This window comes from Pavona decussata, unplaced genomic scaffold (genome assembly GCF_977016875.1).
Source record: "Pavona decussata unplaced genomic scaffold, jaPavDecu1.1 SCAFFOLD_67, whole genome shotgun sequence".
NCBI lineage: Eukaryota > Metazoa > Cnidaria > Anthozoa > Scleractinia > Agariciidae > Pavona > Pavona decussata.
In genome coordinates, this window is record NW_028145486.1 from 400,562 (window position 1) to 427,852 (window position 27,291).

Below are 27,291 nucleotides of genomic sequence, written 5' to 3' on the forward strand. Positions count from 1 at the left end.
GAACCGTGAGAACTCTACAACAATACAAAATTTTGAAACTCCGAGCAGTAAAGGAAGCGAGGACCAAACGGCGTATAACGGGAGTTGAAGCACATGTCATAGATTAGGTTCGAAAATTATCATATCAATTTGTAAAAATAAAAACACCAGCTTAAATATTATTTTAAAGGACACATATTATACACAAGTTAACCTACCTTTTTTATACAAAGCAGAAACGAGAACAGCCGTTTTACTGAATATTCCCCTCGTCGTTTTGCACGGTAAAAGCCAAATGGTTTTGTTGATGCTAATGGTGAAAGTAGTGACGTGTTTTCTATTATTACAAAGGCTCAACCTTTTGCATCACGGGATAAACAGTGGAAAATTAAAATAATATGCAAATTTGAGGACTTTCGAATTTGCTTTGAGAAAACACAGCCGGTAACTTGCCATAGCGACAGGACACAAAGAAAACAAAAAAGTTCTAATTAATCTTTATTTTAAGTTCTTTTTTACTTTCAACCACAATTAGAAATTAATAAAACATTGTAATATCATAGCCTTTACACCGATAAGTTGTTCCTCTAGGGCTTAAACTGATCAAATAATGGAACAAATGATGTGATAGCCATGCAGTTGAGTCTTTGAAATGAACGGCTTCTTTGGGGAATGAAAATAGACATATCCTTGTTCCGGCTGCGTCGTTTTGAAGGCAATATTTTAATTACTTTCGCTTCGTTAAAGAGGGTATACTTTTTTTTTCTCTAAAATCCAGCAAGTGATACTGTCGATATTGGCCGATATACAGTTCTTAAGCGCCGCAGATCCTGCCAGAAGGCAATACAACTGGTGTTCCAAAAAATCATGATTGTTGTCATGGAGAACGATGCATATGTAATCCCCACTGGCCAGTGTTTACTAAATAACAATTTGAAGCGTTGTCGACCTCTTCCACGAACCAAGCCCCGGGCTATAGTGAGTCTACTACGTGAGTCGTAGAATTAATGTCCGGCTCTGCGATAAACGTTCACTATTCAAAATAAATAATTCGTACACAAATCGATCCAAGCCTTGCCTGATAGTAAAGCAAGAAGGAACAACGCCATGGGAATTCTCCTAATTGCAAAATTTATATAATTAAGCATATACATTGCTCACACGTGAATTGTGTATAGACCACCAGTGAGAACGATACTATTAGAGTGAAGTCGAGACGCAGTCACTCAGTTTTTAATAATTTATCAAAGTGCAAAAGAAAACCTTTAATAAGTCGTCCCAGCTCAGGCCGTTGGAGTTGCACTCCATTTCTCCATTTCTCCATGGTTTACAGAATGTTAGCCTTCACTACGAATTGTACCAAATGTCTGACAATAAACGTAGCAATCAGAACATGAGTTAGTTTTACACTTTATTAAATAAAAGGAAAAATCCCCAAAACATATATTACATGCACTCAACGCGTGCTTTTAGTACAGCACGCTCATTTATGTTAGCTACAGAGTGAAGTAAGGAAGCGAAAGCGCTGATTTGATACGGTAGATTGATATTACATTGTTTACCATTATGACGGTTTTCAATTGAGTGTCCAAAAACCGAAACAAAGTTATTACTCTGGCGAATCACAACAGCCCCGAACAGCGCAATGAACCAATCAGAATTCGAAGCGAATGCATGTCAGTAAACTGGCGTCAAGCGCGGGAAAAACCAATGCGAGCAAGTCATGACTGATTTTGGTTTTGCTTCACATTGGTTGAAAAAGTTGGCGCCAGTTTTGCTGGCGAATCACAGAGCGTCGGCTCAGAGCAAAACCCCTGAAGGTAAACGCGAAATTACTTTCGTCACTTAACTGAAAACCGCTCTGATGCAGTTGATAAATTTAGCTTAGGTAAGTAAAGAAGTTTTAATTATTGGGCGCTGTACAACGAAACCGAAACTACAGTAGACCGCCCTAACACTGCAATGAACTACTCAGAATTTGAAAAACTAACTTGACATTTGACTGGCTGTGAGCAATTCACAATTGCATACAGTTCCGTAAATCATTTACGGAACTGCGTATGCAAAACTGAAAGATGATTGTCATAATTGGTCATTTTCAGTTTTTCAGTAAACAAGCAACAGTGTTAAATTTAAAATCTCCTAGAGAGGCGGGTAAAACACACAGCTTATGCTGAAGTTATTTTCTCCCGTTGATCCAACAATTTTCCATTCCTTCTTTTCTGCATTAAAGCACTCAATTGAATTAACTCCTCGTCCCCCGACACAGAAGATTTCATTGCCTCTGGCCACCAGTCCAAAATCATTCCTAGACTCTAGCATCTTTTCCGCCATAAGTGACCATCCCTTGCTCTTAGGATCATAAACTTCCACAATGTCCAGGGTTTGCTCGTTGTTTCTTCCACCAACCGCGTACACGAGACCGTCTACTGCGCATGCCCCGAGTAGAAAGCGAGGTGAGTTCATAGGTTTCAGCGTGACCCACTTTTCTTGCTTCGTGTCAAAGCGTTCGGTCGATGCTAAAGGCCCGTCTGGACTATGACCTCCGATAACGTATAATTTGCCTGACAAGAATGCTGCACCTGGATTGAAGAGAGAAAGGGCATACGTTCGTCATTGTTGTTGTTGTTTTGTTTTTTATTGTTTTTAACGTATAAAGAGTAGTTTTCAATTGAGAGTCGCAAGCAATTTCGCGCTTATTTTGGTTTTGCCTTACTACCCTTTGTGACAAGATAACAAACGTTTAGTCAATTTCTCGACCAATGGGAAGCAAAACCGAAACCATTCGTGACTTGGCCGCACGCGTTTTCCCGCCCTTGGCGCCGAAAATCTTGATTGGTCCATTGAGCTGTTCGCATCTGTTGTGATTGATCACAGTAATTACTTTGGTTTTGGCTTTGTAAACAACAGTCAATTGAAAACCGCTCTATAATGGTAGCTAAGATGACAAACAATAGTTTTCACACTGTTATTGGGCATGGCAAATACTTTGGCGTTTATGACACTGCAACAACACTTCACTAACATGTCAGCAAACTCAGTGCTAGCGAGAAAAATAGAAGTTTTTAATCTCTGTTCGTGTCAACTCATTCCTTTGACAGTTATAGGTTATTGGTCTTTCCCCTCCATAAAGGCCGAATTTTATGTTCGAGCGGAGACTGCAAAGAGTGCAAAAAACAGGAACATTTTATAACTTTTGGCCGGTTTACAAGATCAAAGTCCAACTTATGAAACTAATCCTATACGACCGATGACAGACTGACAAAAAAGCAAAAAACAAAATGAATCACTTACAGAACATTTTATAAAGATCAGACGGAAATTTGATCGGTGATAAGAGCGAGGAGTTAGCGTAATAAACAAATTAGGTCAATAAACAAGGCTGGTTAAGAATGATCTGAGCGGAGAGCTGTCATTTCCGACTATCCTCCTTACCAGGGCTTCTCCGACCCACGCTCATTTCTGGCAGATCCATCCACTTGAATGTGTCCAGATCCAACCTACAGACACCTTTTCCTCTTTGCCTTCCTCCTGCTACAAAAATACAATCCTTTCCTGCACAAACACCAGAGTCGTGAATATCAACACCTGCAAAGAAGGAGAAAAAATAATAAAAAGAAAACTATATCATGGTTCACCTTTAGGAGATTGAAAATCTTCCTGGAGTTTATCACCTTGGGATCCTGTTACAGCAAACCTTCGTCAGGGTAGACGTCCCATTAAAAAGCATTGTTAATTTTTTTCAGATTGTAATAGTGTTAAAAATCTTGCATGGAGCATGATATGTGCAGGTGCTGGAAAAGTCGTTTAGGTGATTTGCAGGGGTTTCTTCGATTTGGAAGGAAAGCACACTAGCTATTTAGCTGCACTGAGTAAAATTAAAAGTAATAAACAGCCATCTTTGCATACCAGAGACAGTACAGGGTTAGCGCATGAAACTTTGCTGACATTACAATTTTTACAAGGTTTAGACAAGATAAACGGAGTGGGACTGGGCGGTATAATTATCACGTGACAACATGAGATTGACTACATGTTAATATATAACGCGGAAACTAAACTTATCATGACAGGATTGAATATTAATAGTTTTCCTCATAATGTAAACATCAGTATATGGTTTGAAATGCTTAAACTGTATGTTTTTACAATATTCAATTCCGCGTCTTACCCTCTCCCACTTCCGTCCACCTAAGCTCGAGGACATCAAACTTTTCGACTCTGGAATTTGAGAGACAGTACAGATCTTGACCCACTACAACTGCACTGCGGTTTTCACTTAAACTCTCCACAGGCCCCGCCGGTGACATCTCTTTGCACCTAACGCATGCGCACTTGACAGCATCGTATCGCTCCACGAGGTTTGTTCTACTGCTGATGACGTAGATAATGTCCTGTGGTTTCCTCGCGAAATCTGATTTTGCCGCAACCTCGTTTTCACCATTGGCTTGCTTTTGTTCCAAGGCCTCTCTCACTTGCTCGACACAAATACCATGTTTGTCGCACAAGCTTGGGATGACTTCCTTTGTGAGGTACTTTGAAGGAATTTGTTGGAAACGGATTTCTTTGAACACGCTCTCTGCTTTGCTTTGTCTGTAAGTTAAAAACGTAATTTACCTTTGAAATCAGCAGTTGATTGTGGGTATAAGCCTGTGCTATAATTGGCTTTTCTCTAGAAGGCTATTAGTTCACATTGTCTGATTAGAAAAACGTTGGCCGAAATAGACGGAGACAAAAATTCCTCTTCTACATAAGAGACAAGTTGCTTTTGGCCGGTTAAGATATTATTAAAAACATTTCTCATTATTGTATGCCGAACCAATCGAGAAAGTGCTTTTCAAGCGCCCTGACCAGCGATTCAAATTCTGGCTATTATTTGCTATTCTCTTCCTGGTATTGTATCGAATTCCGAGCGCGACTGTTTTGATAAAAACCAATTGCAGCTGGTTATGCATTGGTTTGGTATATACTCAAGCAATTATTCAGCTCAGTGTCGGTAAATATTGCTAGATATATTGACCTCCACAGCGGTAAATAATTGTTAATTATTCCCCGCAAGTTCAAATCGTGCATGAGCTTATAGAGAGCGAGGCTCAGGCCTGTAGACCGCCGGTTTTTGACAGATAGGTTCGTTTCCTCTTAAAATCACTTCTAAGATTTGCTTTTTGGATTTGTCCGCCACGCTCACACATAATTGTATATACATTGGCGACATTTGTATGTACAAATTTGGTCATTTCTGCTCATCAGAAGGGTACACATTTGTGCGGGAATCGGAGCTAAACGGTATTTTCCCTAAATAACACACACAACACAATTTGACTAAGCCTCTGATAATCTAACTCCAAGAACGACCTCGCGATCAAACCCACAAAACCCTTCGGCCTATGGGCCTGGACTACCGTATCGCTCCATATAATTACATTCATTCTTCAAAATTCCTCTCGCCCTCTCTGTTACCTTCCGTTTATGTCCTGCTTAAACCACCTATAAACCGCCTCGTACACAGTCTCCTCGCGCTTAACTCGCAGGTTTTCACTTCTGATCACTTGAACGAGATGCTCAGCGGACATCGCCAAGAAGGCAGGCTCTTTAAGGAGGCTTGTGAAGTTCCAATCAACGAAGCGATCAATTTTACTTTTGAGGTCGATCAACTTGAGTTTGTGCGCCAAACTTTGAAACTTCAAGCAATTAGAAGGATGGAGATTTTCTGCAATGAACTCTTGGAGGACCTTAATGATTTCGTTTACCTGAAATAAGAATCCAACCGGTAAAGACCAAGTAACACAAGCAAATTTTTCTTGCAAATTGTCACGCAACAAATGTTGTGTTGCAAGTTGCGGTTGCTTGTTGCGTGTGTTACCCACTTATCACTTCCGCGCGCCACAAATTTTCCATCGTTGCAGAAAGTAGACGCGGTTTTTAATTTTTGCAACATCAGAAAATATTATAATTTCATTATGCAAAACTGATGAAGACTCCGATTCCACCTTTAAGTGACAAATGCAGCACATTATAGTATATATGTCAATAACTCATAAACACTTAGAACGGGAGCTTTAGTTTTAATGCGAAGTAAAATGTGTCATGTTTAAGTTATAGTATACGAAGTTACCCGAACTAAAAGAAGGACAGTTTTCTTCAACCGGGCGAAAGGAAATTATACAAACAACAGTTGATAATTACGACGTCATAACGGATGATAAAATCTTATCTCAACGGACATAACAAATGGAATTAATATTTTTCGTTTTGAAACATTCGGCAGGGAAAATAAAATAGTTAATGGGCTGTTTATCATCGCTGACTGTACAACTTTTGTTGTTTATGTTTACGGCTTTTGAGTCTAGGCAGCCGGAATGAAACTAAGCTTATAAGCTTGATCCTTTTCTTGTTTTGCACTGAAGGAAAGAGGGAAAAAATCGTGCTGTTACAATAGTAGATATTAATGTGTTAGTACATTCGATAAAATCTATCTAACCTGCAGCAAGCAAGCCAATGACAACATTTCTTCACAGTCTTCACCTTTGATGTGCAGTTCACCGGTGTAGAAATAATCCAACATTGCTCTCACTGATTCGCATCGAACGTTATTTGGTAGAATGACCTCTTGGTCGCCAATTTCTGTATTTTCCGAACGGAAAATGTTTTGAAAATATAGCGAGTTTCCTGCGAGTACTAAACGATGTGCAGAAAAGGTTACATTTTCAGCCTTCAAAGTAATGTCGCAAAGATCCATGTTGGTCTTCATCTCATAAAAACGCTTGAAAATGGCGACAAAATGAGATGACTTTGAAGTATGATTAATCTCTTTACACGACCGAGAAACGCTGGCGGTGTTTGTCTTTGCATTTGCCATTTTTCATCGGATTTAAACTCAGATTTACATTCATACAACGTCAAACTTTAACTCGATTTCTCCGCAACAAGCGCCTCGTAGATCATATGCTGCTCTTTTCAAACAAATGATTTCATTTTTTTCTGCAGCTTGATTAAAATACGCTTGAAAGAGACTAATGCTTTTGAGAGTCTAGCTTATCTTAACAGCTGCTCAATTTGACGTGAATTTTGAAAGAAGTCCTTGATTCATTGACGTCTTACGCGGGAGTACCAATCAAATTTAACAGGGAGCATATGTCAGACATTTCTTCTGTAAATAGCTGGTAAAACACCATGGATCAAAGGGCTTTATGCAATTTGAAGATAAAATAAATAAAGCGTAGGTTTTGCCAATTTAGCGCCCGGGGAAAACGCGTTCTGTTTATTTTCAAACTCGCGCAGATAAATTAAGTTCGGTATTGTGTTGCGGTTGTCAAGATATAAACCAGCTGGAGGTTTTAGCTCTGAGTCGAGGCGAATCTATAATTTTGATTTGAGATAATTTTAGTTTGGGAAATAATAATCATTTTAGCTTTATCAATAACATGCTGCACTTTCCTACAGGCAGATAGGCTATTTAGTTGTGGAAGTCCTATTTAAAACACCATACCCTACATGCAAGGCATTAATCAAAGTCTGCTGTGACAGCTTGTCTTTTGTAAGACAAACAGTAATAAATCCTGTATTTATTTTTTGCTTTCAAAGGCGCATTAAACTTGAATTTGAGCAAAATATTCAGCTGTTGCCATTTTTTATTTTCTCTTGTATTTTCTCTAGCGAACGGGTGTCGATTCTCACTTCTGCATAATTTGGTTTAATTCAAAATATTAATTCCTTTTCTTTCGTTGGCCCATTGTTTCAATTTTTCCGGCAGGCCGTATGGTAAATTAAACCACTAAATATTTCATTTGCATCATTACCACAACTGCAAAATATATTTATCTCTAATAAATTATTTTTCCAAACTCATCAGATGCCAGACAAAATTTAAGTCAGAAATGTGGAAAAATTACTTCATTTATAAGTAAAGCTTATGCGTACTCATTACTGTGGTGATATTTGTCGGCTTGCAAACCAACAAAAATGAGAAGTAATATATCAAACACGAGGAAGAGTGTTTCATCAGATATCCAAACACTGAGAAGTAGGTTGAAAAAACGCAGCCGAGTTTTTTTTAAACGACTTCGAGGTGTTTGGATATCTGATGAAACACACTTTCGAGTGTTTGATATGGCTTCTCAAATGATCAATAATTCTTGGAGAAATTCAAGGCTAAAGTTGGCAAAATCTTATGGTAATTAGGATCACATATCCAAACCACGGTCACGGTAGTGATTTTCTTTGTTTTCTCTCGATGAATTATTAATGAGTTTGAGAAGTACTTTTCTTAAATTATTATTATTATTATTATTTTTTTTTTTTTTCACATTTCAGCTCAGTACCCCAGAGCCGCCTGGTCCTCTTAGCCGCTGGAGGCTGGGCAAGAGGACCCAGTTCCAAGGCCCCGCCGGCTAAGAGGGACAGAAGGCTCTGGGGACGAGAATGCTCAGTACCTTTATCCGGTGGTCAATGGCGCCCAGTCCTTGCACCCATTTGAAATTAGGGCGCAAGGTCTGTCAACTGCGCGCGCATGATAAGTAGTATAAATGGTGACTTCAGAACATATTGAATCCAACCCAAGAATCTTTATTTCATTTCTTTTTTTCAACGTTCAACTCAAAACTGTTAGTTTCAACTGAAGATGGCTACTCTGTGGTTTCTGCGAAAGAAATACGACATATCAGTCACGGTTGGAAATCGATTATTTCTTCTTCCTCAAGTTCGTTGTCGTCTTTCTCGTTGTCATTATCGTCTTTGCTATTCTCCTCAGATGATACATCCACCACTTCCAGTTCCGGTGATACGCTTGTCTGTTTTCGTTTCGCTCTGATTGCTGAAACCACCGCCAGAAAGGGGGCCACTATTCTGCTCATTGCGAAGGAACCGATAAAACTTGGCATCTCGGGCACGTCGTCTCGGTGTCTCCAATCGTGCCAGGTGTTACGGCGTCTGGTCTTAAGGGACGTCCAGAGAGTTTTTGGCGCGTCTGGATCGTCTTCTCTTGTAGTCGCGTAGGACGCCACCAACCACTCGATAAGAAGCACGATAAAGCTGATCCCGACACCAACGCAAACGATTATAAAGACTCCTGCCATATCTACCAAGCCCAGTTGTGTACCCTGATCCAGACCAACATGCTTCTGCTTACATTCACCATGAGAATGCAGCCACTTTAGTTCCAGATTTTCCATGAAGCCACTATGTCGCAACTGTAGGATGGCCTGACTAAGCTGTTTAGTGTAAGGAGAATCTTTCGGCAAGCCAATACCGTATCCCATCTTGCCAAATAAGCTTCCCATCGTTGTCAGAGTACCGCACTCAACTTTGTGCAATGTGTGTTCCAGAACGATTGAATCCCATATAAACGCAAAATTGCCTTCCTTCACCTTATCAATTCCCTCTTGGCTGTTCTTGATTAGGGTGTGATGGTACTTCATATACTGCCACATAGTCACGAAGCTTGGGATTGTTGAAGCCTCGAAGAAAGCTTGCGGCTGGCTATTTTTCACTGTACCGTACGGAATCTCAGCTTGGCCTGCCAGATCTTCGATACTGTTTATTGGTGAAGAAAATCTCTTAATGGTTAGAAACGCAGCTAGGTTTGCAGTGTAAGTGGAGACGATGAGCAAAATTGCAAACCACCACACAGCAACCGTGATTCTTCCAGAAGCTGAGACGGGGTGAAGACTATCTGCGCTTTGTCCAACATAATAAACCAGAGATGACCATATGGAGTTGGCCAGACGAAGGGTGTGCCTGCGTTTGAGGTGCTCTCGAGGTACTTTGTGGTGAGCTATCTGCACACATCTACCATAAAACCCAAATGGACTGAACGTGCTAAAGAACCACAGCAGAACGCCAATAAGAAAGGTGGTTAGTGCTATCATTAGCCATAGGTTACGTTGAAACGGCTTAAAAAATGTAAAAAGTTCTACTTCGTCGTTTACAGATTTTATAAGTACTGTCAACCCAAGATCCATATATGGCTGGGTAAAATCGATGACCTTTTGTCGCTCTGAGCTTATCGTGAACGAAGCAACTGCCATATGTGCTCTCCCTTGGATGATCTCCTTAACCATCCCGTTCCATTCCTTGGAAATTGAATCTTGAGAGCCATAGTTTCCATCTGGGACCAGATAAATTTCATAGGAAAATTTCAACTTTTCTTGAAGTTTTTCGATGAAGTCGATACAGTAACCCATCAATTCATATTTTCCTGGTTCCGAGGCTGAGGCTTTTTTAGTGATGAAAGGCTTTTCTTCAATAGTAACAATTGTTAAGGTCTGATTTTCCATTGATAAAGATGAATCAACAGGAACGGAAGCTTTTCCAGAGGACCATATTATTTCCTTATTTTCTTCCATAATAAGACCATTAACCAAATCCCAAGTTCCAACTTTATGGAATCCATAGGACCGCAGATTTACTAAGTCAAACTTTGCACTGACAGGGCGAAGATTTGCGTCGAAGACCAAGTGATCCATAACGCCAGAGGTATTGACTTTTGAGATATAGTCTAACAAGGTTTCTCCAATTTGGCTGAATACTGTCGAGCTGCTGCGATGAGCACTAAGAAGTAAGCCTTCGGTGCTGGTCACATTATGCCCATCTAGTAACATGTTGTGAATAGCATGTGCAATCACCAAGACTGAGTCAAAAGTGTGTCCAACCGATGCATCTTTGTCAAGAGTATCGTTTTCATGTTCACTGGCTTTCCAAATGCTTTCAAACTTCGCGTGTTCCGTACCTTCACCGAAAGAATGTCTGATGCCAACAATACCTTGGAGATATCCCGGAATATCCTCGCCAGTGTCATAAAGACCGTCAAAAGCAAACGCACCATTTGTCACCAGCCAAACGAATCCGTCAAACATGCCAAGATCGCTAGCCTGTCGCAAAATGACGCGAACGTGCCCCGCAATACAGTTTAAAACCACTATTCTGGCACCGCGATTTCGAATGTGGAGTAGTTGTTTTGTGGCGTTTACCATGGTAGAATTCTTATGCTCCTGAAAACTTTCCACAGCAACTAGGGTCCATCCCTTGTGTGAGGCAATGTCTTTAAACACGACCAATCCGTTCAGTCCATAATCACTTCTAGAAGTTAAAACTGCCATGCGAGTCCAGTTGAAATGCGATACAAAGTCCGCAAGGGCAAGGTTTTCTATCGCATCGCTAGGGCTCATGCGAACCAAGTAGTTGAACGAGTCAGCTGAGAAGTCAAACGAAGGATCTGTAGCATAGGGTGCGATCTGAGGAATGTGAAAGCCTGAACATAGCGGATGACTTGCCTTTACTGAAGATGATGTGATAGGTCCAACAATTGCGGCAACTCCATTGTGGATCTGCTCGTAGACTGCATCAATGTTAGCGAATGCGTTTGTCCAGTCTGTCTTGTTTACAACCGGAACAAGAATTGTGTTCGGCAGCAACGCTGTGTTGTTGTTAACATACTCGATGCCAAGATTGAAAGCTAAAAGCTCTTTGGAGTTGATTTCATCGCTGAAGACACCGCCAATCTTAATATAGTTGACCCCACAGCAGATTAAGGGACACCAAAGAAAAGTTAAAAAGAGTAGAAGTTTGTGTTTAGCCATTGAACAGGTTTAAATTCCATTTCTTTTCTTCACAATGTAGAGTCGTTCTTTTAAAATTACATTACGTCACAAACGTCAACTCAAATGATGTTTTCAGCGTGCGCGTGCATGATTTGTTAGCCATCTCAAGCCCGAGCGGAGAACTGCCTCATACCCAGGCGCCTCAAAAATCACAAAATAATAGCTTGCGCAAAGAAACATGTGAACGTTTAAGAATAACGCATAGGTCTATAGAAAGGGTCAACTGAGAAAATGAGGCTTTCCTTTCATAGCTTCTTCCCAACGGCTCTGCGTGCTTGCTGAGAAAAGTTTTACATCAGTTACTTTTCCGACCGATCTGGAACATGTCTCTTGATGGTCCGATACGTTTTCGGGCCCGAAAAGTATTTTTTGTGCACAATTAATGGTTCTCATCCGAGTCAAGAGAGGATGAAACGGTACCTCTCTTGTCCTAGTATAATTATTTTTATTTTATTTTAATTTGAAAGTTGAGTTCTAAAGGCCATCTTAATAGTCCAATGAACACTCTTTGCAAACTTGCGCTGAAAATAACAACCAATACCGAGGCTTTTTTTGAAACGGGTCCCTGGCGTGGACAAGCTGTTAGGATTTTCCAGAAATGAGCTTGCCTCGTTCTATTATTCACAAACATTTCAAAATATATTCGCAAAGAAAGTTATCAGCTTTTTTTTCCTTTTTTTATTATTTTATTTGCTTCATCTTTTGTACTGTCAATCACTTTAGTTTTACGTAGTACACTCTTAAACGTAATTCTACGTTGTATCGGTTTCTGCTTCTCTAATCAAATTTGTTAAGCCGATCAGATCAACAATTGACCCAACGTTTACCAGCAGGATTATCCTCCATGGTTGTTGCTTAGTCATTACTGGAGATTGCTCATTTCAATATCCTAGATTCTTATAGGGCTTCTCGGATTTTTAAGTTTTGGATCTTAGATTTTAGTATATTTCTATATTATCTACTTCGTATTTTATCCTTAGTCTCCTTTCTTTACCTTTTTTGCTTTACCAAATTTGTAAATTATCCGTAATTCAGTTTATTGGCTGCCAAAGGTGTTTTAATAAACTATTTTCCCTCTCTATTATCTCTTTGGACTTCTCGTACTTCATTTAGGGTGTTTTGCTGAATTTCCAAATTTGAAATTGTAACGTTGTTTTGTTTTGTTTTTTTACTGGGGGGACAGTATCACGCTATTTTTCAGCCAGTAACACATTGAAAATCGAAAAGACGCTATTCGGTTGATAGCAGCCAAGATATAATGACAAAATTCCATCAATAGACTTAGTAATGCAAAGAAACTATCCACGGATATTTTCGCCGGCAGATGACCGAGATAAAGAAGTGTTCAAATTTGAAAGCGTCGGGCCGACGTTTTCAAGTTTCGCTGTCGTAACGCACTAAACATCGCCGGTTGTACTATATTTTGGTTCAACCTTTCGTCTTAGAATCACTACAGGAGCCATAATCAGGGATGGAGACCGTAACGAGATGCCATTTTGACTTGAGGGCTTGTCCCCATGTGTTGTACCAAAAATCTATTCTTAGAACAAATTGCGCCATACACTCGTGCGTGCACGCGTGTAAATGGCCAGGATTGCGCGTCGAGAAATTGAAATTTTTTTCTACCCGTTCAAAACGGCGTCCAAATTTTAAAGTTCTACCGGGAAATATCTCCTCGGCCGGTGCCCACATTTAAGGAATTAATTAGATTCTCACAACGAAAAGGTAACAATTGAAAGAAGACGGGGAAAGTTGGAATAAGTGGCATACAGTATCAATCTTTTGTTAGTCTCCCCAATTAGTAGGGCACTTGTGCTCGGCTATCCAGATTTGAGACCTAAATAAAGTTGTTACTATTATTATTATTATTATTATTATTATTATTATTATTATTATTATTATTATTATTATTGTTATTAAGCAGAAAAACTAACGCGGAGAGATTTCGACGTTTCGATGACATCCTGTCATCAATATCAAGAAAATGAAGAAAATTTACATAAGTAAGTAGACAAAACTAAACTGAAAACAATAGTCTATTGTTCTGAGCCAGTGAATCATCAAGTGACCTCACACAAAGGAAAACCAAAGTCAAGTGAATAATTTGGCACGTATTGAGTCTGATTGGATGTTAAGACTTGGTCTGTACTTCTTAATCAGGAACATCTCGTATACCAGACAGTCCATCTTTCCTTGGCATTTCCTCAGAACTGCGAAATTCTTGGCTAAGCTAAGTCAAGAGATCTAGGGCTGGTATCATGATCTTGTTGAAGATGTCTGCAAATGGATGAAGAACTGCGACAGTGTTCTTCAATTCTCTGAAAAAGGTGTCGAGTTGTGAGGCCTATGAATTCTGCATCGCACAGAGGACATGAAACGTCTTAAGAAAACAACTCAACAACCTTAGCAACAGAATCGGAACACCTCTACAGCCCATCTATACTAGTCGTAAACTGGGTGATGCACTTGGCGTAAAAGAACAAAAGCCCTCTCTGATCAATCAACACAGTGTGGTGTACAAATTTTCATGTCCTCAGGCTCCCAAGTGGGGTATAGGGTATAGACAAACGGTAGGGTATAACGCAAAAAGAAAAATCGCCCCCGCCCACCCCCCTCCCCGTCCTTCCACCACCTTCCTCCTGGAGGATTCTGGGAGCGCAGCTAGCGCTGGACTGGTGCTGAGAAAAGTTATGGCGGAAATTTGAGGGTTGACTTGGAGTCGATCTCGAGCTAGGATTATTTCTTTGCTTTCATTTCAAACTGACTTTAAAACCATGGGAAATGGAATGAACAAGGTAGAGTTTATTATTTCTGTTGTGTTTATAGAGTGGTTCTGTGACTAGCGCTGACAGATCTGATGCTCAAAATTGCAGCGACAGAAAATCTTGCGTAATGTATAAAGCAGTGTGGTTTGAAGCCTTTTTGTCTGTTTACACTTTACTGGCTATGAAAAATCTTGTAATTTAACAGGCAGTTTGAAATCAGGATCAAAATCCTGCTCATTCTTGTCTCTTAAGCGATAAATTTGAAAGTGATTCAATCAGATCTTATATCGTTTAGCGACTTTAATTTAGCTTGCTTTTCAAACCGGTTCTTAAAAACTGATGAGTCCTGCCAGGTTCTAGCTACAAAGTTAGTTCCGGCAGATTTTTAAGAACCGTTGAACCTGCCAATCCATGCATCTTTAGTTAACAATTGCTGCAGTTTTCGTTTAATATACAAAACAGACTCCGTTATGAAGTTAATGTTGTGTAATGGTAACATAACATGCCCCGGCCGCGGGCATATTATCGCTCAGCCTAAAGGGGAAGTATCACGCAAATTTGCTGTCATTTCAAAGTCTGTCAGCAGAAACAACGAAAGAATTGTCAAGTTTGTTATAAATTATCACCCCAGTGTAATAAAACTGTCGATTAGTGCCTCTGGTCAGAGACAGAGTAGGCCGGTATGAATTGAAACTTGAAAAATGTTAGGCTAATGTTTTTTAAGTTCTCGCATTTTTGTTTCCAAAATGCGCTAGAGCAGATCACGAGTTGTTCCTTTCAAGAATTGAGTTGATTTCTTTCCTCTCATCATTCTAGAATTATTTGGCAGCTGATTGAAGGTCTTATTTCATCATTTTTAACAAAAGATATATAAAAACCCCATGATACCTCCCCTTTAAGTTATATTATTCGTTTCTTGTGGTTTTCTTTTTTATGCATTAGCATCCAATTTAATAGACACAACAGCAATGTAGTAATGTGCGCTGAGCTGTTTTGCAATTTTATCGTGCACATGTTGTGGAAACTTTCTATTTTTTTTTTTTGGTTTAAAATTTTTTCAAACCAATTTAATTTTTATTTTCCTTTGTGCAGAATTCATCACCATATTCTGAGACATTAAGGGAAATAAAAATCAAATTGGTATGAAAATTTTACATTTTTAACCCAAATTTGTTTTGAATTACAACACACAAGTTTTTTATATTAGCAACTTTTAATAACATGAAACAGTTTGAACACACTGCAAAATTGCTTTGAACTCTTGACTTCTTCTCCTATTTTCAACCAAGGTTGGCAAAAAACAGTTAAATACATCTTAATTTGTTGACTGATTTTGTAGGTTCTTCCTGGTCTTTACCTGGGTAATTTCCGAGGTATGTAAATTTATGTTATTGGTGAATCCATCAAACATTTTCACTTTACCCATTGAATCTGAACTTACTCTTTAATTTTTACATTTTTTCAGATGCCAAAGATATGGAGCAGTTGACAAAAAATAATATTACCCACATTCTGTCTATCCATGATAATGCACAGCCAGTATTAGAGGTACTTATTGTGAACTGTTGATATTTTGCTACTTCAAGTGGACTTCACTATCTTCTTCACCAGATCAACTGTTGATGCTAGGGCATATAGTTTAGACAAGTTAAAAAAAATTTAAGTCAGGGATATTTTTAGTTTTTTTTCCCCTTATTTTACTTAATTTTAAACCTGATTTGTCACTCTTAAACTTCTTATTTAATTTTGTATTTGATATTTATTCTGCTCACCCACAAAGCTCTTCACCAACAGTCCCCCATCTACATACAAGACCAGATACGCTGCTATTCAACTTCAAGAACACTGCAGTCGTCGTATGCATTTCGCCTGTGTCATGTCAACTATAATCTAAAGTCGTATGGCTCCAGAGCTTTTGCTGTTTCGGCCCCAGAACTCTGGAACAAATTACCTGTTGACATCCGTTCTTGTGACAATTTAAATCTGTTTAAACGTAAACTTAAGACTCATCTTTTTTCGAATTATTTTAAACAGATATGATTTTTTTTAAACTTTGTAAAGCACTTAGAACAGAACTGGATAAGTGCTATATAAGTAGTTATTATTATTATTATTATTATTATTATTATTATTATTATTATTATTATTATTATTATTATTATTATTATAATTATTATTAATTATCGTGGGCCACCCTCATTAATCATTGTGTTAGCTTTTCTGGTGTTACCCTCATTAAATATTGTCTTTAATATTATTATTATTATTATTATTATTATTATTATTATTATTATTATTATTATTATTATTATTATTAACTGCAATACTCTGGACATCAATAATTGATTAAGCACTGGCAAATCAGTTCTATTCTGGCCTCATTCAATTATTGAAATGGGATCAGAATAGAATTTGTTTTTCCAGTGACTTTTTACCAACAGTTGATATTTCGCTACTTCAAGTGGACTTCACTATCTTCTTTACCAGATCAACTTCTCCATGTTATGCTGCTTGCTACTACAAAACGTAATAATCAACTTTATTTAAGTGTCAAAATACTTTAGCACGTATGCTAATTGGAGACACAACGTAAAATAATAAAATGCAAATCAAATAATTTTTATTAAGTCTACAAATTGTATGTACGTACAGTGCTGTAAGTAATTACTAATAACATTTTTATTAAAATTTTGTATTTATGAACTACAGAGAAAACAGTCAAATCCACAATCATTACATTTTGAGGGGCTGCACTTACATTGTGTAGAAACAGCATTAAAAAAAAAAATCACTGTGTCAATCAGAAAGGCATTCATGGGTTCACTAGAATTATCTCTGGAGAATCATGCAGTAAAGCCAATCAGTGGCCAAATAAAAATAAACTAATAGTTGTATTATGTTTGGTAAATTTTATTAAGTACTAGTAAGTTTTATCATTACTTTGAGACTTTCGTATATTTTTTTCCTAATTTCATGATTTCGTGCTAAAGTGGTAGGTGTTTACTTTGAGATAAATATTTGTTCAAATCCTCTCTTTAGCACAAAGGGGAATCTTTGTCCAGGTTCAAATACATTGTTTGGACACAGTGATAAAATGTTTTCATTATGGTTAATAAAAACGATTTCTGGTCCTTGATTTAATTGGGTATGAAACAACAACAGTAATTAATGAAAACCACAACGAAACAATAGCCAGGGAAGGATAATTTTTTTGTACTTGAAAAATGCATTAAATAAATTAATTTTATTCTGTAAATTGTAAATTACCATTAATATTATTGCTGTATATATTTTTCTCCCACCAATGTTATTAGTTAATAATAATAAATGTTTAAATAGTATATTATTTGATATGCTTATGTTTAAATTGCAGCATCTTGTTTATAAATGTATTCATGCAGCTGATTCGCCTGATCAAGAGATGTAAGTGCCATGATCTTAAAGAAATTAAATTGGCTTTAAATTTATTAATTGCTCAGGACTGCACATAGAAGTGATATTTTTTTCAAATATCACATTTAACTTTGCCATGTACAAGCAGTTAAGAGTATGAATCATAGATGGACGTCAACTAAGCTTTGTCTGTTTTTCTTCTTAGATCAGGGCACTTTCAAGAAAGCATAGATTTTATTCACAACTGCAGGTAATTAATGAATGCTCAACACTTCCATACTCACCTATCCACTGTAAAGAAAACATATAGTTTTCAGGCTCTAAATGCTTATACATGAGGGTTTTTTTTTTATTTATTTACACTGCTTATAACACTATATATTATACATACATATGTGCTTACACTATACTTAGTTCTTACACGATGCTTACTCTATATTAACTTATACTAATTACAATACATATATTACAATACAATGACACTAATCAAATTAAACTACAGTTGATCTTTCGACAACATTATTGTTTGTTTGTTAATTGTTCGAGTCACTAATAAGAATTTCGTTTGTTACTGACATTATATAGGGTATTAACTTTCTAGAATTTAATAGAATATTAAGTAATTAAGTAGCAGAAGGAAACAAATCAAAGTACAAAAGCTGAGAAGAAAACAAGACACAATATAATTTTACAAAGACAGAAAAATTTTCATTTGTTCCTGAATGCCTTTGTGGTAGCCGAAATGTAGCAAAATTCGATAAAATATATTTTTATTCAATAAAATATATTTTCATTTGATAAAAAATATATTTTCATTCGATAAAATATATTTTGGTTCCATAAAATATATTTTCATTTGATAAAAAAATATATTCATTTGATAACGTCACGTGGTAACCTGGTTTCATAGCTTAAACATGGTGATGAATGAAGTTGACTCCACGTGGAATGATATGAGTCCCAAAGTACTCACTACAGCGGAACCTCGCCCTAGGAACACCCGGATGATACGGACAGTTTTGTTTGTACTGATGAAAAGTACACTTGACACTTGACACCCGAGTAATACGGACACTTTAGCATGCCCCCAGTTTCCACTGTACCTGCTCCCGTGGGACGAGTACCCAAGTACGTCTGGCATCAGTAGAGAAACGGACAATCAAATCTGGAGGTCATGGGTTCGACTCCCGCTGAGGTCGGAGATTTTTCCTCTTTGCCTCGTGCGATCTCCCATTTCCTTATGCTAGGGCTAACGTTCAGCGGAAAATTCATGGGTTCATTTTATAGCATTTTAACATACACTGCAGAGTTAACTCTCTGATCCATTTGTCCTCTTAGTGCTAGCGGCACAATATTTATTTGTTTTTAAGAGTTTGTTGTAAGAAGTCTCATTGCTTCACCGCTTTAAGAAAACCTCTCCTGGTGGGTGACACGAGGTATACTAATGGTATGTGTATTGAAAGGTTTCAGTCAGCTTATAGTGAGTCTTGATGTCCAGGATACATTCATTTTGTCAAATATATCTACTTTGTACACCACTGATTAAATAAAACTGCTGCTGAGGGAAAGTCTAAGTTAACATTCGAACCATTGCACTGGTAGATGTCAAGTCGCCGATGAGTAAGAGCTGAGGAAAACTCATCCCATGTGGAGTCAATCTGGGCTACTTCTTCATCCGTCGCCATGTTTAAGCCATGAAACCAGGCCTAAGGTTACCACGTTACTTTATCAAATGAATATATTTTTTATCGAATGAAAATATATTTTTTAACGAATGAAAATATATTTCATCGAACGAAAATATATTTTATCAAATGAAAATATATTTTTATCGAATGAAAATATATTTTATCGAATGGAAATATATTTTACCGAACGAAAATATATTTTATCGAATTTTGCTACCTTTCGGCAACCATATTCCTTCTGCTTATTAGAAGTGACTGCAATGTGTTTTTCTAGATTGATTTTTTTGTGCATGAGTGAGACAAAATCATCAAACTAGGTTCATGGGACAAACATCCTGCATACTGCTAGGATTTGAATGTCGAACGTGTGGTATATTAAATAAATGTGATGGCATATTTCAAATCCTAGCAGTATGCAGGATGTTTGTCCCATGAACCTAGTTTAATGGCGTTAGGTCCCACGAGTCTCCTGTAGCTCAGTGGTAGAGCATCCGAACTAGTAATCGGAAGGTCTTAGGTTCGACTCCTGATAGGAGCACTCGGATTTCTTTTTTCCGAGTATGCCTTAGTCACTTTCTAGAATAATGCATCATTCTTATTCATTCAGCAGGCTTGAAGTATACCATTACATTTATTTAATTGTTATTGTGATTTCTTATTTTTACTGAGTATGCCTGTGTCACTTACTGAATAACACATCATTCTCATTTAATGTTCACCAGGCTTAAAATATTCCATCACATTTATTCCATTGCACATATGCCACACATGACATTCCAATCCTAGCAGTATGCAGGATGTTTGTCTCATGAAGAGATTCAACTCCTGATAGGAGCACTCGGGTTTTTTTTTTCCGAGTATGCCTGTGTCGCTTACTGAATAATACATCATTCTTGTTGTTAATTATAGTAGTTCGATTGTTTTTTTGGCGTGATATTGATCATTGGTTTGATGTTGTTACCATGGCTACATTGTACATTGTTACATTGTAGTGTGGGTTAACTTTGAATTTCACTTGATATTAGAATTCTGCTTTTTGAGATTCTGATTAACACGTTGTGGCGTAAGCCCTACACTGAATCCTGTCGCTCAAAAGTTGTTTACTAACTCTGATTTTTAATTTTAGGGTTAATAATGGAGCTTGCTTAGTACACTGGTAAGTGACTTTTAAGAAACCTGTGTGGTTTCTGGGCTGCGTAGAATACACCATACACAGTCTGTTTCTCAGAATCTGCGATTGTGCTGTACAGCTGGCGGCCATATTTGAGCAAACTGACCCGTTGCGGTCACTGACAATTTACATGAAATGTGCCGTGCTCGCTGGCCATTGAGCCAAACAAATCTGACCTGTAGGGGTCAAACAATAACACTGCTGCACCTGCATGGCTACATAAACTAAAATATTTTACTCCAAGTTTTGGAATAGCCAACAAGTTGTATACAGATTATTACAAAAGACGAACACATCAATCACACCGAACTCAAACGCACTGATAAACTTGAACACACTCAATAAGCCACGATTACTACTAGTTTCATGTGCTAATAAAAATTAAAGATGGGAAAAGTGTAAAAAGAACATACACATAAGTGCTGATTTGGCTTCAAGTGGCATCCAAATTTCTCCGAGTTTGCTCTAGTTTGGCATACACACAAACTGGTTCTTGTCAGAAACATGGTTCTTTGTTTACTTTATGATTCGAAGGCCCGAATTCGCCCAACAAGCTTTTGAACAGAGAACTCTCTAAAATACGCCAAAAGGCGTATTTGGTACCACGCGGACAGTCACGCAATACGCCAAGAGGCATATTTGGTAACCAGAGGGTTAAGCCTAAAAAAATTGAATCAACTGTTCAGTGGTGTTTGTAATGATTTATTTAAAGCCAAAGAAAAGTCATAACGTGATAGCAACTCTCTTAGCCAAAGTAGAACCTATAGACATCTACATCTACAAACAGATAATTTGCAACCGGGATAAACCCATCACTGAAATATTAAAAGAAAAAAAACCTAACTAAAATCACTGTCTAGACTAGCCTAATCACTGTCGGAATAAGAAGGAAGTTTGATGGGTCTTGAATGCCTCAACGCCTGGTTGGACAATTACTTCAGCCGGAAGTAAGTTCCACTCTGGTATAGTTCTTGCATAAAAAATGAATTTGCAAGTATTATTCACAGAGGTTAATTATTATCACATTGGAAATTTTGCTTAGCTTTCTTTTAAACATACAACAAAAGAAATCATTTCAAACATCACTTGACTGTTGATTCAGTTTTCGCACAGTATTGTGTAAATGAAAAAGAAGGGAGTGATGAAAGACAACAAGGGACTTTACAGAAGCAGGAATCTGAAACACTCCAATACATACCAAAACCAAAGTTACAAAGTTGTTTGTCAAAGGCCTGCATGCTACTTTTTCTGAGTTTTCTGCTGCAAAGACATACAACACACCCTACGCTGTATTAGCCCAAGACTTATATTATTTTGTTACACATGCACAGCAGTTTTGCTCTAACTCACACTTTTTGCTGTTTATTCAAGCATGGCGGGAATTTCTCGCTCGACCGCTATTGTAGCAGCTTATATTATGGCAGTCACACAGCTCAACTGGAAGGATGCGATAAAAGCCATCAAGTGCTCTCGGTCAATAGCGAATCCCAACTATGGATTTCAGAGACAACTCCAAGATTTTTGGAACTTACGGGCAGAAAAGGTACACATACACGAAGCACTTGAATGTAGCTGTTTGTCGTGAGGGGCCAGAGGCAGTGTGACCTGGACCTAGTTATTCAAAAAGCGGATAACTTTATCCAGTGGATAAAATGTACACCAACAAAAGCTTTTGGCAAATTTTTCACATAATCCCATACCAGGAGCCCATAACTTAAATTAGACAGATGCTTCTACTTTGTACACAAAATATAGGGCTATAAGGAAATTCTGGCACATATTTTATCTGCCATATAGCTTCCTGTCCAGTGGATAAAATTATCCGCTCTTTGGGCGTTGGGCCTGGTGATTTAAGTGCTGTGACTTTTAATCCGGAGGTTCCGGGTTCAAGTCCCACTCTGACCATATTATTTTGCTTCACGGTAACCTCGCTTTCAAATCCAAAACAACATTATGTAAAAAGCAAAGCCAGTTGGTCTGCATTCCACCAGTTGGGATTTTTAACCATATTGTTATAGTATCCAAATGGTCTTGATAGTAGCAGGGAAGTCAAAAGTTTAAAGAAAACGACAAAACCTTTAAGTTTACAAACATGTTTCGACAGAGACTTCTGTCATCTTCAGTTAGTTAATGTACAAAGCGTTGGAAGTTGTATTTATAATGAGTAGACAAAAATGCTAATTATGATAAACGGTGACAACAAAATGAACATGAAACGTGACAATGTGAGAGTTATAAAGATAATTTTAGATTTACATGGTGTAATTGTTGATTCAAGGAAGGTTGTTCTCTTTGAATATGAAACGCTTCTTTTGTCTTGAGTTGGAAAATGGTAGAGGTGTGATCTAAAATTTGGAAAGTAGAATATAATAGAAATGAAAGTCAACAGAACTTTTGCAAGGTCTGATCAAACAACGTGAAAAGGCTTGAGTGTACGATGGCCAATACCAGTCTTCATCAGGTTTATTAGGACAACTCACGAATTCACAGAATATATATGTTGTAAAATAATAAGCGGAAATGTATATGATGTGATATGACTGCCGTGCTAAATACTTTGACACTTTAATAAAGTTCTTATTATTTTTGCCTTCAAAAAGTGTCAGTGGAAAGGTTACTCATAGACCCTTCTCCAAAATGGCGGCCGAAAATTCAAATAAGTTAAAATTAAAACTATACCAGCACTAGAAAGAGCATTTTACTTTAGTAGCCCTGCAAAGTTTCAGCATATCAGGTGTAATATCAGCTGAGAAAATGTAAGTTGAAAAATGAAAAATTTACAGACGTTTGTATGACGGTGGGTATGACTTTACCCCCAGTCATACAAACGTCTGTAAATTTGTCAAATTTCATCTTACATTTCCTAAGCTGATATAACACCTAATACGTTGAAACTTTGCAAGGTTACAAAAGTACAGATGCTCTTTCCAGTGCTGGTCTCAGTTTTTCATTCAGTTCAATTTTAACTCATTCAAATCTGTTGCCGCCGTTTTGGAGAATGGTCTATTACATACATGCAGTCATAATTTTCGCAAAAATCAGTGCCTCTGTATCTATAGAAGGCACCGTAAGTAAGTTTTGGTTAGAGAGTTTAAGTTAAGAATTCACTGGGCAATTTTTTTTTCCAGGAACGTGAAAGACTTAAAAAAGAATTTCCAAACGTAGATTTCAAGGATGAAGAATATCTGAAGGAACTTATGGCGAACAGTCGGGAACACGAACTTTCGGATGAAGACTCGATACCCAACGCGCTTAGCAGACAAAGAAACAGGAGGAAAATCTACGCAGTTAATAAAGAAAATGAAACGTCGGAGGACGATGAAATAACTGCAACAGAAATGGAGGTGGAAAGTTAGCCGTGTAACTCGTCAGAGAACAAAAGATGGAAAATAGTTATTTCACAGAACCTTGAGAAGCCAACGGTAATACGGCAAGAATGCCTCCGCATCGGCTTTTAAAAGGCTAAATTAGGGTTTCCTTTACAGAATCAAAAGTTAGAATCATTGTACTACATAATAAATGAACTGCACTCAAGGAAAGAATAACTCAGTAGCTTTCATTTCAAGGTTTCGTCTACAGACTCCACTTGTAGAATGTACCAGGTGTCTTGCTCCATACTGAGGAAAGTACTGTTTAATGGCATTCATTTGAGTGGTCACACTTGAGGATTTCAGCCGTAAGTTAGAACGACCCTTCGGAGCACCGTGCGAAAGAGCTTCTGCATGTAGGTAGCTTTCGTTTGGATGGTCAAACAAGGGTCTCGTCGACAGAACGGAAAGTGCCCATCGCGTAATTCTGAGGTGAACTTTATGTTCGCCTGAAAAGAGTTAAGAAACGAACAGCACCACAGGAACATGGTAAGCATCGTATTACGTGAATCAAGTTTGGGTTTCTTTTGAGGGATGGCGTTATCTTTTGTAGCTAACCGAACAATGAAGAATGTGACATTTCCATTTTATGAGGAGATATTATTTTAGTGATAGAACATGAAAAGATTGTCAGTACAAATGCCTGTAAATATATCCTTGTTTTAGTTTATATTGGTGTCTTTGAAATATATTTTGACGTAGAATCCCCGTAATAATAGAGAGATTTAGCATCGCGTATGCGTGAAACGCGAACGGCGAAAATGACCACGCCACCACGATTTTCCCGCCATTTTTCGTTTTTACCGATTGCCGGTTGCCGTTTCTGCGTGAAAACAGGCTATTTCGCGTTTGCTGTCTACGTGAGAACTACGTAAGTATTTCTTCCCTTTTTTCTTATACATTTAAGAAGTTTATTGTTGAAAACAAATACCCCAATAATTTTCCACTGCGGCAAGTCATACTAGGCAAGTTAAGTTTCATGTTTAAAAATCCTTCATAACTCACTCCTTACCGCACTTTTCTTGAACTCACCACAGGGAGTCACAGAAAAGCTTCATCGAAACTCGCAAAATTAAAGCTGAAGTCAAAAGGTTCGCGCTATTTTACGTGAAACGTGAAACGGCAAGGCGACGTTTGTCGTTTCACGTAAACGCGATGCTAAATCTCTCTAATTACATGAATTTTCACCTGGAAGAGAGTACTACGAAATGCACATGCGCCAAGCCTCGTTCGCAAGGCTTCTCTTGACTGGAAACAAGGTTGACGCATGGGCAAAAGTTTTCTTCATGTAGCCATTATGGGTGATTGTCGCTATAATGTGAAACTACTTTGTCTGCGTATCTAAGTCGTTTCCTTATGCATACAGTTAGGAAATTTTAGATTGTATTTTTGTATCTTTTCATGTACATAGAAGGAAATGGATCTAGACGAATAAAGAAGTTGCGAATCAGTCATTTTCTTTGTAAAGTAAACGACCTGCATGCGAGCAGACAGCCTTTTACTGACTTTATGTGGAAATAAGAGAGTTGTACTGACGAACTACAATATATTAAAGACGGTGCCTCCTAATACAAAAGTATTTTTGCACAGTTTATGACTATGCGGGGAAAGCAGATCTTAGTATGGGCTATTGAAATCCAGAAAGAAAATTGGTGGTACTGGGCATTTTTTTAGAGCAAGAATTGTTCTTAAATCCAGTAAAATACAAAGCAATGTATGAACTTTTTTTTCAAATTGAAGCTTATCAGTTATCTTTGAAAAATGCATGGTTACCCCCAAGTTTTAATACCAAGAGCACTTGCTAGGTTCGGCTTTCTCCGCATAGGTTTACACCGCGCAAAAATGTCTCTGTTATTATTAGTAGGCACCACCCATAGCGAACCCGAGTATCTCGAGATGCGCAGAACGTATGCGCAGTAACAAAAGTAGGAACCGTCCTTGAAATTCTAACTTGGCTGCGAGGCTTAAGAGAAAAAAAAAGCAAAAACAAAGGAAGTTAGTAATCCCTAAACTTCCCGTAAGCCACTTACCCAAGTAGGAATTTAAATTTATCAAAATCCCGCAATATCCTGCCTTCTAGAACGGCAGCTACTATAATTTGCGATTCAGACAGGGTAGTCGCCCGTGGCTTCTTCCGGCCTGCCTAGCTTACCCCGCGCATGCACAGGAAGCCTAACTTTACAGGTCGAGAAGAAACAAGCAGACTCAAAGGACTGCCTGCAAACCCCCCTAGGGAAATCTGAATCTAGGACATGTAAATACCAACCGAAATCCAGGACACACACTGAGCGGAAACCACATGATTCTTAGTCTTAAGATGTTTGTACTCCTCGTTGACCACACTGTACTATGTCACTTGGGTCGAGGCGCTGTAACACCACCCAGTTCTTCCTGTAACTTGCAACGTAATGGTGACAGCATTGCGAGATAACTTACATTTTACAATAGAGAAATTAAAAGTCGCGTTTACGGCAATCGGCAAATGTGAGATTCGCGTTTATGTTTCCTTGAAATAAAGAGTACAAAGATGAGAACAGTGCAAACTAATTCTGGAAAACAGCGAGCGGCAAATATAGGATAAACATGGCCACGTGATCATATCTCACGTTTGCCATTTGCAATAACTGTCAAAATTCCTGCGCGCTGATTGGCTCGTAGCTATCGTCTATAAGAGTACAGCAATTAAAATGACGTCAGTTGTAACACGCGCTTTCTCGACGGATAATGAAGCAATTTCCGCTTCAATCTCGTCCCCAGAGCCTGCTTTTCTTGTTTCCGCTTGTGTTTTTCCATATCATTGTAAAAAGAAAAAAAAAATCCGAATCGACCGTTTACACTCTTATAGACCATAAAAATTGCCATTAAATGTTCCAAACTTGACAGTGAAACCACTCGCCTGCGGCTCGTAGTTCCACTGGGGTCCACTTGAGTTTTGAACATTTTTTGACGTCATTTTATGGTCTATAAGAGTATACACCAAACAAAACTGCCGTCAATTAGTCAAATACATGTCTCACAACCGTGAAAAGTAGAAGAGCAATCAGCTACTTTCCCTTCACATTGTAGCGCATGTTTCCGTTGCTAGACAAGTTGTAGCGACGAAGACGTATTACACGCGCAGTTTCGTGCGCAAATTGTCTTGCGACGGCATTGTTTCAGTTGCATGAAAGCTCGTGAAAAAATCCCTCGTGTCGTCAAACAGTCCCTTTGAAACAGTCCTCGATTATCGACAATTTCTGTTCTGGTTTGCAACTACAGCAACCTATGAGCTTATTTTGTTATTTATATATTTTGCCTCGCCCTCTGTTTGCATCAATGACTTGTGACAGC

The 27,291-nt window shown here is 38.1% G+C and overlaps 3 protein-coding genes across 3 annotated transcripts; 1 reads left to right on the forward strand and 2 right to left on the reverse strand.

Moving 5' to 3' along the window:
* Positions 1 to 459: 459 nt before the first annotated feature.
* On the reverse strand, positions 460 to 7,049 carry LOC146477924 (ectoderm-neural cortex protein 1-like). Its single transcript, XM_085112601.1, has 5 exons — positions 6,461 to 7,049; positions 5,440 to 5,729; positions 4,151 to 4,572; positions 3,415 to 3,567; positions 460 to 2,561 (listed from the first exon to the last, which is right to left on the reverse strand). Exons 1-5 carry the CDS (start codon positions 6,836 to 6,838, stop codon positions 2,122 to 2,124), a joined length of 1,683 nt encoding a protein of 560 aa, XP_084968727.1. The 5' UTR covers positions 6,839 to 7,049; the 3' UTR covers positions 460 to 2,121.
* Positions 7,050 to 8,521: 1,472 nt separating this feature from the next.
* Positions 8,522 to 11,615, reverse strand: LOC146477925 (glutamate receptor 2-like). The gene has a single exon (XM_085112607.1). It carries the CDS (start codon positions 11,553 to 11,555, stop codon positions 8,643 to 8,645), a length of 2,913 nt encoding a protein of 970 aa, XP_084968733.1. The 5' UTR covers positions 11,556 to 11,615; the 3' UTR covers positions 8,522 to 8,642.
* A 2,631-nt stretch (positions 11,616 to 14,246) lies between these two features.
* Positions 14,247 to 24,631, forward strand: LOC146477926 (dual specificity protein phosphatase 22-like). Its single transcript, XM_085112608.1, has 8 exons — positions 14,247 to 14,371; positions 15,681 to 15,714; positions 15,807 to 15,889; positions 17,715 to 17,764; positions 17,940 to 17,984; positions 20,549 to 20,578; positions 21,965 to 22,136; positions 23,722 to 24,631. The coding sequence occupies exons 1-8, from the start codon at positions 14,351 to 14,353 to the stop codon at positions 23,947 to 23,949; spliced, it is 663 nt and encodes a 220-aa protein (XP_084968734.1). The 5' UTR covers positions 14,247 to 14,350; the 3' UTR covers positions 23,950 to 24,631.
* Positions 24,632 to 27,291: the final 2,660 nt, after the last annotated feature.